A 10,473-nucleotide genomic window follows, 5' to 3' on the forward strand; every position below is an offset into this window, starting at 1 on the left:
ACTTATTGGTTATCCTAACCTACTTTGTGCCGATTCGTGGCCACTATCCCAGGTCTAACAAGGTCAAGTGCGTATCGGGACTGTCGTGCAGCCCAGTGGGGTTTTCAGACCTCGTCCTGTTCGTGCCGTGCACGGGAATAAAATAGGTCAGTCAAAGATGCCTTCAGATGCTAGAAGTGTTCATGTTGGATGTTCAACCGCATGGTCAAGAGGGCGCTCTGTTAGGATGTCTACGTGGGCGCGTCTTTCCCATAGGTGGCCATTGTCGGCCAGTCGCGTGCTGCACGCAACATTTTCTAAAACACCACAGTGTCCCGGGATTGCGATTATGGCAAGGCTGCCTGGATTGGACACCAAGTGAACGTGGTGGAAAAGCGTAATTCACACGTTTGATTAGGCACGCAACTGCTTTCTTCTACCACTTATCCAAAAGTTGTATTGAGAAGCAAGAGCATAAGGCAGAGCGAACGCCAGAAAACAATGAGGAAGAAAATGCAAGTAAAACGAAGGGGACAAAGCAAGGAATGTAAACTAGGCGCTGAGGCCTTTAAGGATGTCTTCCACCCCAGCAAACGCCAGCTCACCCATCAGCTCCTCCCACAGTTGCTTGCGAATCTTCTCGCCCTTGGACTTATACAAGATGGGCGCCCAGCTGAAGGTACCCGTTAGCCAACAACCCGCTTGGACTAAGAGGGACAGGACTAATTTACTTACGCCGCAAGTTTGCCGTCCTCGATGAACTGGCCGTGGCTCTCGGGTCCGTGGTTGACGGCGGCGTCGGTGAGGGCACGGGCGCCGACGGCGGGCTTCCGGGCGAGGATAGCCTCCATTATGCCAAAGATGAAGCCGAAGAACGTACCGCGGTACTCGCGGACGAGGCCCGACTTGCACAAGCCTGGATTGGGCCCATTAATGACGACGACGGATGAGGGGACGCGCTTGGTGAGTTCGTAGATAAAGAACTGGCCCAGGAGCTTGGAGGTGGCGTAGCGGTCCACAGAGAAGAAAGCCTTATCATCGAAGCCAGCCAGGAGGGGACGGGTGTCCTGCTCCTTGAACTTCGCCCACGCAGGGGTATCAGAGCTGACAATGGTAATACGGCCAGGCCGTTGCGGGGTGTTCTTCGACCGTAGTACAGGGATAAGAAGGAGGGTTAGCAGCGCGGTGGAGAGGAAATTGACCTGGACCGACTCCTCGTGGCCTGTAAAGACGTTGGGCGTAAAAACTCGCTTTGAAATTCCCGCGTTGTTAACTACCACATCCAGCCGATCCAACGTCTTGGTGCGCTCCACGAAGGCCAGAATCGACTCATAGCTGGCCAAGTCCAGCGGCCACACCTCCACCCTGACTTTACTGCTGTCGCTCCGCTGCCCGCGGTACTGGTTCAGCAGCTGCTGCTTAGCCTCTTCTCCCTTGGCTATACTACGGACTGCGATAATCAGCTGACTCAGCCCCAGCTCCAGCAGCTGCTTGCTGCACTCCAAGCCTAGTCCGGTATTAGCCCCGGTGACAATAATAGTCTGCCCTGTAAGATCGACCTTCTGGCGCGAGGTAACGGGCGGTTCATTAAAGAGCTGGCGTTTAAAGAATGCTCCCTGTGTCGCCCGCTTTTCAATAGCAGCCGGAGTGAAGTTTGACATGATGAGGCCAACTGGGCGGATTCTTGTATAGAAGTGTATCGACGTGGAGGGGGTCTCACTATCTGAGCTGATGGAACAGAAGAGGAGAGAATATAATGTAGTTAAGTATAAGTCTGGCAATACAATGGGGAGATGTCGGCGATATGAACTGGTTAGGTCCGAACCGCGGCCGGAGTTAAGGCGGGCAAGCGCTGTTTACCTCCTGCTTCTCTGCTTTGCTGTTGGACCGTCATGCTGACGGGTGCATCTATAATGTGATAAGGCAGGTGGCCATGCAGTAGTTATTGCAATTGAGGCTAATGGTCCTTCTGACAAGGCGGGTGAACGAATCGACTTGGATGGAGATTGGGTTAAAGTCATTGCAAAGGGAAAAAGAGAAACCTTAGAGCTGCTTCTGCAAGAGCGTGGCGATGAAGTCAAACTTACCCAGGAAGTCCTGGTTGCAGGTGCCCGATACATGTGTGATGCACGGGCAATAGGAATGCTCCTAGAGAGGCGTGGGGTTGAAACAGTCATTGACCGAGAGGTCTTCTTGGCCGCGACCATAAACCAGTGAAACCCTGGTGCTCCTGCGCAGACAGCAAGCACATTTTGTGGTCACGGAGCAGACATTATGCCATGCTGCTCGGTGGCAGAATCGGGAAATGCTAAAGCTCCTGGTGGACAACAAGGTTGGATCTGATCTTCCCATTACGGAGGAAACCTTACGCTTCGCAGCAAAAAATCGGCTTTGTGGAGCAGCCATGGTGGAGGATCTATTTGATCTGCAGGGGCACAATCTTTTCAGCTCAGGAGATTTGGTAATATTAATCGCAGATGAGGAATATTGCACTGAGATATTCACGTTCTTACTGGAAAGATGGCCAGAACTCCCGGTGACTGATCGACTGCTGGAAGCGGCATGTGGCCTGGGGCCTGACGCCATAGCTCTGCTACTGGATCGGAGCCAGGACTCTCTTCCGCTAGAAAGAATGGTCGGAAAATAAGCAACTAACTGGATTGCCTGGGCATGAAGTGCTGGAGATGCTTCTCGATAGGCAGCTGGTGGAGGTAGATGAGTGGCTGGTGGAAACAGTAGCTGGTCAGCAAGAGAGTCTGGAGGTCATTTACAGTCGATGTCGAGCCTTTCCAATAACACCGAAGACGGTGGTCAATGCGGCAAGAAGCGTCGATGCAATGAGGGTCTTGCTCAATAGCCAGATAGATCAGGTTGTCATCACAGACGAGGTGGTCAAGTCTGCATTGACGGGGTTTGAATCCAATGAATGCATAAGCCTACTGCTGACTCGTCTGGGATCCGAGGCAGTGCCTATTACCGAGGACATCCTAATCCATGCTATCCGGCATAAGAAGTTGAAAGCTCTGGAGTTGCTTTTGGAACGACGCCGGGACCTGAACCTCGACGCGGTCTGGGAAGCAATATGGCAGGATATTGAAATTGACCCATATCTTCTGGCAAAAGCAGCGCAGGCTCTTTTTCCCTTTGCCAAGTTTAACGTCTCCAATCCAATGCTGGACAGGTTCCAACCTTGGGATTTTGACAGGTTTATCCGCTTGTGCATGCAGCATCGCATCCCGTTATCCACCACCGAGGCAACAGTCGAGTTGATCGTGGAGAGGTCGAGTCTGTGTACGATCGACGGATTCCTGAACGATCATCCTGAGATCTCCTTCACTGCCTGACACGTCCAAGCTGCGGAAAGGAACCTGACCCAATACTTAGATAAGGATGCTTTCGTGCTGCTTCTGCGGTCCCGGTCAGGTTCCTCTTGCAGTACGGAAATGGTCAAGTCTTCTGTTGGATAGAGATGTATAGAGTCATAATCCGCTGCATCTTGCTAAGAGGGGCTCTGGAGTGTTGACATCTCAAGATTTATGATTTGTGCTTTTGAAGGTGGAGCGGCGGTCATTCAGAATCACCGCATGCGGCAGTATATTCTTTGTGGACTTTGCTGTGCAGTGATATATGAATTCTCTTGTGCTGAGAGAGAGTGCCATGGTAAGCCCCCTATCCAGGGTCTATGAGTGAAGGCTTATCTGACCACTTGGAACCAGCAACTGTGATTAAAAAGAAAGAAAAGGTTCGTTCAACGATCAAATTGCCAAGAATCTCAGTTGTGAAAAGGACGTGCTGCCACAAAATCAAAAAGAAAGCTGGTCCCAGAGGGGCTCGAACCCTCGACTTTAACGTTATTAGCGTTACGCTCTAACCAACTGAGCTATGGGACCCAGTTGATACATTTTGCCACTTTGCAGGGGACTATGATAGGTCAAAAGAACTGTGGATGAATACATGCATATCACTGGTATGCGGTGTGGCATATGGGAAGGGAGGGATAATCACCAACTTAAGAGATCCGCTAAAACATGTATGAGCATGAGTCATCAGCAAGTAACTGCTATGGTGGTTCAACTCAATGTAGTACGTAGTGGCTCCTCCTGGCCTGTTTTTTTTCCCACGGATACACAAAGGCACAACAGATATACATCCTTACTATATAGATCTATCGCGCTATATCACATACCATACACCAACACGACCAATGAAACTCGTATCGTCATAGACAGCTACATCACATCTAACCCTGCACATCCACCAGAATCTTGCAATGCTTATCGCGATGGCGCACCAGTTCCTCAAACCCCTTCTCCACCACATCATTTAATTTGACCTTCGCGGTGACCATCTTCTCCGGTTTCAATTGACCTGTCGCAAACAGTAAGCAACTTCATTCCAGTCCCCCCCCAAAAAAGACAAGACATACCATGATTCAACGCCTGAATGACATTCACAAACGCACTCTCATCGTACAGCGCTGACCCCATATATTTCACCTCACTATACATCAAATCATTAACCCTGATGGCAGGACGCTTCTCCCACACCGCAATATTCACAATCGTCCCGTGGGTGCGACATGCGCCGATCGCCTCGTTCAACGCCGCCTCCACCCCGGCAGTATCGAAGATGACATCCGCGCCCACGCCCCCCGTCAGTTCACGTACACGCGGAGCGACGGTCTGCCTGGCCTCGCCCTGGCCCTGGCCCTGGCCCTCGCGCGGGTCCACGATATGCGCGGCGCCGTAGTCCCGGGCGAGCCGTTTCCGGTTCTCCATCAGCTCGGCCACGATGATGTTCTGCGCGCCTTGCATCTGGAGGACCTGGACGATCCCGATGCCCACGGGTCCGCCGCCGAGGACCAGGACGCTGTCGCCGGGTTTGAAGGGGGAGATGTTGACGGCGTGCCAGGCGACGGCGAGGGGTTCGATGAGGGCGGCGGCTTCGAGGGAGATGGTGTCTGGGATGGGGTAAAGGTGCTCGGCTGGCGCGACGATGGATTTGGCGAGGCCGCCGCCGTAACCTGCCATGTACAGTATTGAGGTCAGTGTGGTTTTTACTGACTGGACGTCTCAATGCCATCACTCATCTGGAATGTGTGCGAGCTTACCCGAGAGTCCAATGAATCCGATGTTCTCGCAGCAGTACTGGTAGCCGAGCTTGCAGGATGCACAGTCCCGGTCGAAGATGGTGGGTCGGACGACAGCCCGTTGTCCGGGCGAAACGTGGCTGACCCCTTGGCCGACTGCTTCGATGATCCCGCCGAATTCGTGCCCCAGGGTTACTGGACGTGTGGCGCCGGTGATCTTGTGGGGTGTTTGGGGGACGAGGACGGGGCCGCCAGTGTATTCGTGTAGATCTACCAGATCAGTACCTACGGAGGAGAGCCGCCTAGAAGTCAAGTGACTTACCACTGCCGCAAATCCCCACAAAGGCTGGTCGCAACTAGAAGGAGAGTCATCCTCATGATTTGTGACCGACTGCTCTCGCGCGAAACGAGGTACCTTCACTTGACCCTTCCCGCAAGTTGGCTCTTCGATCTCATCCAGTCGGATATCGCCGCGTCCGTGGAAGCGCACGGCTTTCATGACGGGCGCAGTTCCTCTGAGGGTCGTGCGAACAGCGTTGACTGAGTCAGTCGCAGTGTTCAACATTCTGGTGTCGGGGGTTGTCGATGGATGGCTTTGAAAAAGGGTATCATCCAGTATCGTGTATTTTGAAAGAGTTCAAGCAATGCGATGGCAATTACGGCTAGCATTCACTGTTTATAAGGAGACGTAAAGAAGAGCCCGGCTCGAGGCGAATTCCGAAACGTTGCAATGACGTTAAGTCGATATCAAATCTCCCACAGGGACATTTTATTTTCACTCTCGACTGATTGGTTCGATGATATGTACAGTACTCGCCAGAGGGGCATATAATTGGTCAACAGCAGGCCGTTCATCTGATACTTAATCATTACAACATATGGATCGATGTTGCACCGAACCGACCCTGTGTGGAGCAAGCCTCACGGAAGGCCCCAGTAGGTATTTTGGATCCCGTCCAGGAGCAGCACGAGTATGATTTGCTGGATTCATGCCCGAAGCCGGATACGTCAACATATGAGCTATTGGCTCAAGTCGCAGGTCCGAATCAGCATACTCGTTGGATTGTCGAGGTTGATGCGTTGAGCGCCTGTTGGCATTGTCAGGACTCTGCGCTGTGGCGTCCTCACGCCTCCAGATGAAACCAAGATCCCCCGCCATCTCCCCACACCTGTCACTGGGTGACACGGCCCACCATCATTCCCTGCGCAAGATTAGCCACCGATCAAGGTCTGGGGAAATGGCATGGAACAGACTCCACTGGGTTGCCCTACGTTGGGCTAAGGTGGGCTCTAAGTGGCAGAGGAGTTCAGCCACCAATCAGACAGAAGCGGGCGGGAGGGAGTGCATATAAACTTTGGACTGAAGTAATCCCGAGGGAAGGGAAACAGGTAGTTAAGCATCCGTCTAATCAGGCTTCTTCATCATGCATCTGCTCGACGAATGCGCGTAGGATGGATTCCAAGCCCTCGTTCCGGCGGGCCAGGAGCATGACATCGCTGACATTGACCGTCGAGCGGCCGGCATGCCTAAAACGGAAAAGCCGAGCAGTCAGCAACGACGTCAATTCACAGCTTGGAGGGCTGGGCCAAGAACCCTCAGGAGGTCCAGCTAGCTTTTACTCCGGACTGGAAGGTGTCGAGAGAAGCGCTAGTAGAAGAACCACTTACTTCGAGAAGGATTCTAGATCCTGGCTAGTCGTCTCTGCAATTGATTCGTCAGCAATGGGCACAGAACGAGGCGAAGAAAGAGGATTGCACACAACAGGCATGCATCAAGCATCTGTTCCCCGTACATCCGCGCGGTGGATTCACGAGAAGCGGAGAGACAAACCTATCTGAGCCCAGACCAATTCCGTCAACGCTCCGATGAACTGAGGCGTGGCGTTGATACCGAGTTTGATGGTCTCTTCGTCCACAATTCTGCCGATTGCCAGCCAGAGCGCGGACTTCAGACGCTGTCAGTGCGAGAGAAATAGATTAGCCCAGCTGCCAGACCGTATACTCTGTGAAGAGCATGGATATCAGGACATACCTCTTCGAGCCCAGCTTCCTCGTTTTGGTCCATGGCGAGCTTCCAACACAGCTCCAGGTAGCGTAGTTCTGCAGTAATCTTCCTGCCAGCCAGCCGATGCGCGCGACTTGTGCCATCCGTCGTGTCGCCGACGCGTTGAGTATGCAAACTCCGTGCTGATTGGCCGAACTTGCCTCCCGCCGGAAGCAGAGTTGATCCGATGCAGAAGTGACGCTAAGCCCAAACCGGGGTCGTCCCCCAAACATCCGATGATCTCCACATTCGGAACTTTCCCTTTTGTATGAGTGATTTTATGCCCGGGCGAAACTAAACTAAACTAACAGAAGCGTTTGCTAAACTCAACCTCCCACTGCACACCAGGTGGCCTTTGTGACCTCGAGATTCGTCACTCGCACAGACTTCCAAGCTTTTCCTCTGGTGCAGTTACACCATTACAAGGCAATCCGCCTTACCAAAACCTCTTCCTTCCGTCTCCTCCTCCGTCAATTGAATTCCCACCACATCCGAACAAACCCGCCTGAACCTACTCCCCCCAACAACCTCAATCCTCATTCCAAAATGTCCACCGCAGCAACACCAGGCGAACAAGCCTACGATGCCCTCGCCGACTTCTTCAGCCAACTCTACGCCTTCTTCGAAACGGGCATCACGCGCTTCATCACGAACTTCCACGCCTCCTTCGCCAACGTCTCGACCGGCCGCTGGACGAAAGTCATCTTGTCGGTGGTCGGCTACCTGATCGTGCGGCCCTACATCGAAGCCTGGTTCAAGAAGATGCACGAGAAGGACCGCAAGAAGCACATGGAGAAGAAGCGCGCCCAGGAGGCGGCCGCCGGTGCCGCCGCGGCTGGGGGTTCCTCGAAGGAGAAAAAGAAGGCGCGGATGTCGGCGAATGCGCTGCGGGGCGGTGGTGGGGGAAGGGTGCTTGGGGAGGTGGAGAATACGGATGATGAGATTGAGGATGCAGAGGAGAATCTGAATGAGAATGGGGGGAACGCGGCGAGTGCGGCGACCACTACGACTATCACGCAAGAGGATTTTGCGACGGCGAGTGGGGTGCCCGAGTGGGGGAAGAATGCGCGCAAGAGGCAGAAGAAGTTTCAGAAGAGTTTGGAGAAGGAGGCGGAGAAGCAGACGCAGAAGTTGTCCGAGGAGCAAATCATGGAGTTGTTGGATTGGAGTGAGGATGAGGCGGAGGGGAGAAAGATGGAGTGAGGCTTTGGGTGTGGTCATGGGGGTTCATAATCGAGGGGTTCATCGTGCTGGGAGTCGAGTCGGTCCAGGGGGCTTGAAGGCTGATCTTGTGGGATTTTTTTTGGATATCCATCAGCGGAGTACGTGTATATATGCCTCGTTTGTTGGGACTACTACTATTTTAATCACTCTACATAATTGGTATAGACAAAATGATGCGATTGGCTTATCATTTGCAAACTCTTCGCGGCATTTATCATTCATGATTCGGGCTAACGGTCCAACACGAAGTTGATGGACATCTTCAGACTTCTGGAGCCTCGAATTGCAGCGGGAAAGACATTCGCAAGCCGCATCATAAACGGCAACCACAGAGGAAGACAAAATAGCGATGTATATGTCTAGAACCACGAAAGAACAGACCCGAATTGATATAATATAGTGATCGAACTACCCATCATCGCTCCGTCGATGGGCGACCTAGAGCTGATTGACGTTTCATGGCGATCCGTATCTCTAATTAGCCTCGTTATCCCGATCGATCTTGAAGCCACTTGTACACCACCGAGAAATCTTTACCCCGATGGTCTTCTTCCACGGCATTGTACACAGTACGAGCCACGTCCGCCAGGGGCAGAGGCGAGCCCGACTCCTCCGCAGCCGTGATAGCCAGCCGCAAGTCCTTTTTCATCAAGCTGACGCCAAACCCCCCTGCATAGTCCCGCGAGGCTGGCGCTGTTTCCACCACTCCAGGCACAGGGTTGTTGACCTCCATCGGCCAGCACCGCCCGGTTGACGTGTTCACCATATCCGCCAAGGTCTTGGGGTCCAGCCCCCAGCGTAGACCCAGGTTCATCGCTTCAGCTGTGGCGATGTTGTTGATCGCCAGGATATAGTTGTTGACGAGCTTCCCCGAAACGCCAGCTCCGGGGGCGCCCATGTGCCACGCATTCTTCCCCATCAGGGACAGCACCGACCGCACGCGATCGATGAACTGGCCGGTTTGAGACGTGGCGCCGAACATGAAGCTCAGCGTCCCGTTGCGGGCACCGACGACCCCGCCGGACACAGGAGCGTCCACAAAGCGACCTTGACGAGTGGTGTGGATTGCGTTGGCGATCTCCTTGGAGGAGCTAGGGTCGATCGTCGACGTGTCGATGAACAGACGCTCCTGTTCCAGTGCCGGAAGGTCGCCGTGGCGGAGGATAGAGTGGAAGACATCTTTAACATGCTGCGGTTCCGGCAGGCTGGTGATCACGACTGTCTGGAGGGAGAACGTTAGCAGACGAGGTAACCATGTGTTTGGACCGGCTTGTGCGTGCTAAATCGGCCGTGGTAGAGCTCTAGCCACTTACAGATTGTTCTGCAATGTCCCTCGCGCTCTCCGCCACGATAACGTTGGCTGTGCCGGTGCTCGCCGTGCCTGTCCCGCCTGCTTGATGGCCCTCCTTCACAAATCGGGCGGTGGTGTCTGGATTGACGTCTCGAATCATCAATGTGTCGGTGGCAGGGATCTTGGACTGTATATTCTTGGCCATGTTGTACCCTACGCATTGTCTCATATGGTCAGTCATCTAAAGGATACTCCTTCAACAAGGGGGTAAGCCACGCATACCCATTTGTCCGAGCCCAATGAATCCCCAAGTGGCATCCTTCTGCGTGGATGACGAGAATAGTCTTCGTGGAAGGATGGCTTTGCGGAGAGGACCAGTTGTCAGAAGAGTCACCCTTGACGGGGGGTTTCCTCGCAGTAGGGATGAGAAAGCACCAGCGATATTCATCGTGAGGGTGTGAACGTGGCTCCTAGCATAAGAATCAAGTCAAGCTGGGGTCAGTTGCGACAGCGTGAATTGTGTTTGATGTATTGGGACAGCGGTGCTGGTTCCGAGGACGGAGTTGGTAGATTGTACGCCCGATAGCAGTGCCGTGAATATCCGTCAGCTCTACATTGTGGTGCGCTAGAAGTTGACTGGTGAGTGACGGGCCCGAGGGAGACAAGCTGGGGATGTCGATCTCCGCCCCGACCCCATGCGGGGAAACCCCAATTCAGTAAAGCTGCGGAGGTGGGAACCCGACTGAAACCGAAGAAGCATCACGTGCCATTCCCGGGGAGGTAATGCTATATACAAGCAAAGGGAGGAGCTTACTACAGTATAGATTATTTGTGCTCTTTTATGTT

The 10,473-nt window shown here is 53.4% G+C and overlaps 6 protein-coding genes and 1 non-coding gene across 7 annotated transcripts; 2 read left to right on the plus strand and 5 right to left on the minus strand.

Annotated features, from left to right (window-relative positions):
- Positions 1–374: 374 nt before the first annotated feature.
- Positions 375–1,977, minus strand: BP01DRAFT_388529 (NAD(P)-binding protein). Its single transcript, XM_025577842.1, has 2 exons — positions 715–1,977; positions 375–652 (listed from the first exon to the last, which is right to left on the minus strand). Exons 1-2 carry the CDS (start codon positions 1,638–1,640, stop codon positions 532–534), a joined length of 1,047 nt encoding a protein of 348 aa, XP_025435483.1. The 5' UTR covers positions 1,641–1,977; the 3' UTR covers positions 375–531.
- Positions 1,978–2,663: 686 nt separating this feature from the next.
- BP01DRAFT_420445 (uncharacterized protein) lies at positions 2,664–3,699 on the plus strand (the record flags this gene model as incomplete). The annotated part of the gene is made up of 1 exon (XM_025579462.1): positions 2,664–3,699. The coding sequence occupies one exon, from the start codon at positions 2,664–2,666 to the stop codon at positions 3,321–3,323; it is 660 nt and encodes a 219-aa protein (XP_025435484.1). The 3' UTR covers positions 3,324–3,699.
- Positions 3,700–3,795: 96 nt separating this feature from the next.
- BP01DRAFT_t24 lies at positions 3,796–3,869 on the minus strand. The gene has a single exon. It is a non-coding gene; the product is annotated as a tRNA-Ile (tRNA).
- A 350-nt stretch (positions 3,870–4,219) lies between these two features.
- Positions 4,220–5,645, minus strand: BP01DRAFT_420446 (uncharacterized protein; the record flags this gene model as incomplete). The annotated part of the gene is made up of 5 exons (XM_025579463.1): positions 5,484–5,645; positions 5,391–5,424; positions 5,090–5,353; positions 4,406–5,002; positions 4,220–4,347 (listed from the first exon to the last, which is right to left on the minus strand). The coding sequence occupies exons 1-5, from the start codon at positions 5,631–5,633 to the stop codon at positions 4,220–4,222; spliced, it is 1,173 nt and encodes a 390-aa protein (XP_025435485.1). The 5' UTR covers positions 5,634–5,645.
- An 832-nt stretch (positions 5,646–6,477) lies between these two features.
- On the minus strand, positions 6,478–7,133 carry BP01DRAFT_379074 (CENP-S family protein; the record flags this gene model as incomplete). The annotated part of the gene is made up of 4 exons (XM_025577120.1): positions 6,478–6,595; positions 6,737–6,770; positions 6,900–7,023; positions 7,101–7,133. The coding sequence occupies 4 exons, from the start codon at positions 7,131–7,133 to the stop codon at positions 6,478–6,480; spliced, it is 309 nt and encodes a 102-aa protein (XP_025435486.1).
- Positions 7,134–7,395: 262 nt separating this feature from the next.
- BP01DRAFT_352968 (uncharacterized protein) lies at positions 7,396–8,485 on the plus strand. The gene has a single exon (XM_025574059.1). It carries the CDS (start codon positions 7,659–7,661, stop codon positions 8,313–8,315), a length of 657 nt encoding a protein of 218 aa, XP_025435487.1. The 5' UTR covers positions 7,396–7,658; the 3' UTR covers positions 8,316–8,485.
- Positions 8,476–10,259, minus strand: BP01DRAFT_352969 (3-hydroxyisobutyrate dehydrogenase). Its single transcript, XM_025574060.1, has 3 exons — positions 9,910–10,259; positions 9,650–9,840; positions 8,476–9,558 (listed from the first exon to the last, which is right to left on the minus strand). The coding sequence occupies exons 2-3, from the start codon at positions 9,830–9,832 to the stop codon at positions 8,824–8,826; spliced, it is 918 nt and encodes a 305-aa protein (XP_025435488.1). The 5' UTR covers positions 9,833–9,840; positions 9,910–10,259; the 3' UTR covers positions 8,476–8,823.
- Positions 10,260–10,473: the final 214 nt, after the last annotated feature.

The sequence above is a fragment of the Aspergillus saccharolyticus genome (assembly GCF_003184585.1).
Source record: "Aspergillus saccharolyticus JOP 1030-1 unplaced genomic scaffold BP01scaffold_2, whole genome shotgun sequence".
NCBI classification, from domain to species: Eukaryota; Fungi; Ascomycota; class Eurotiomycetes; order Eurotiales; family Aspergillaceae; genus Aspergillus; species Aspergillus saccharolyticus.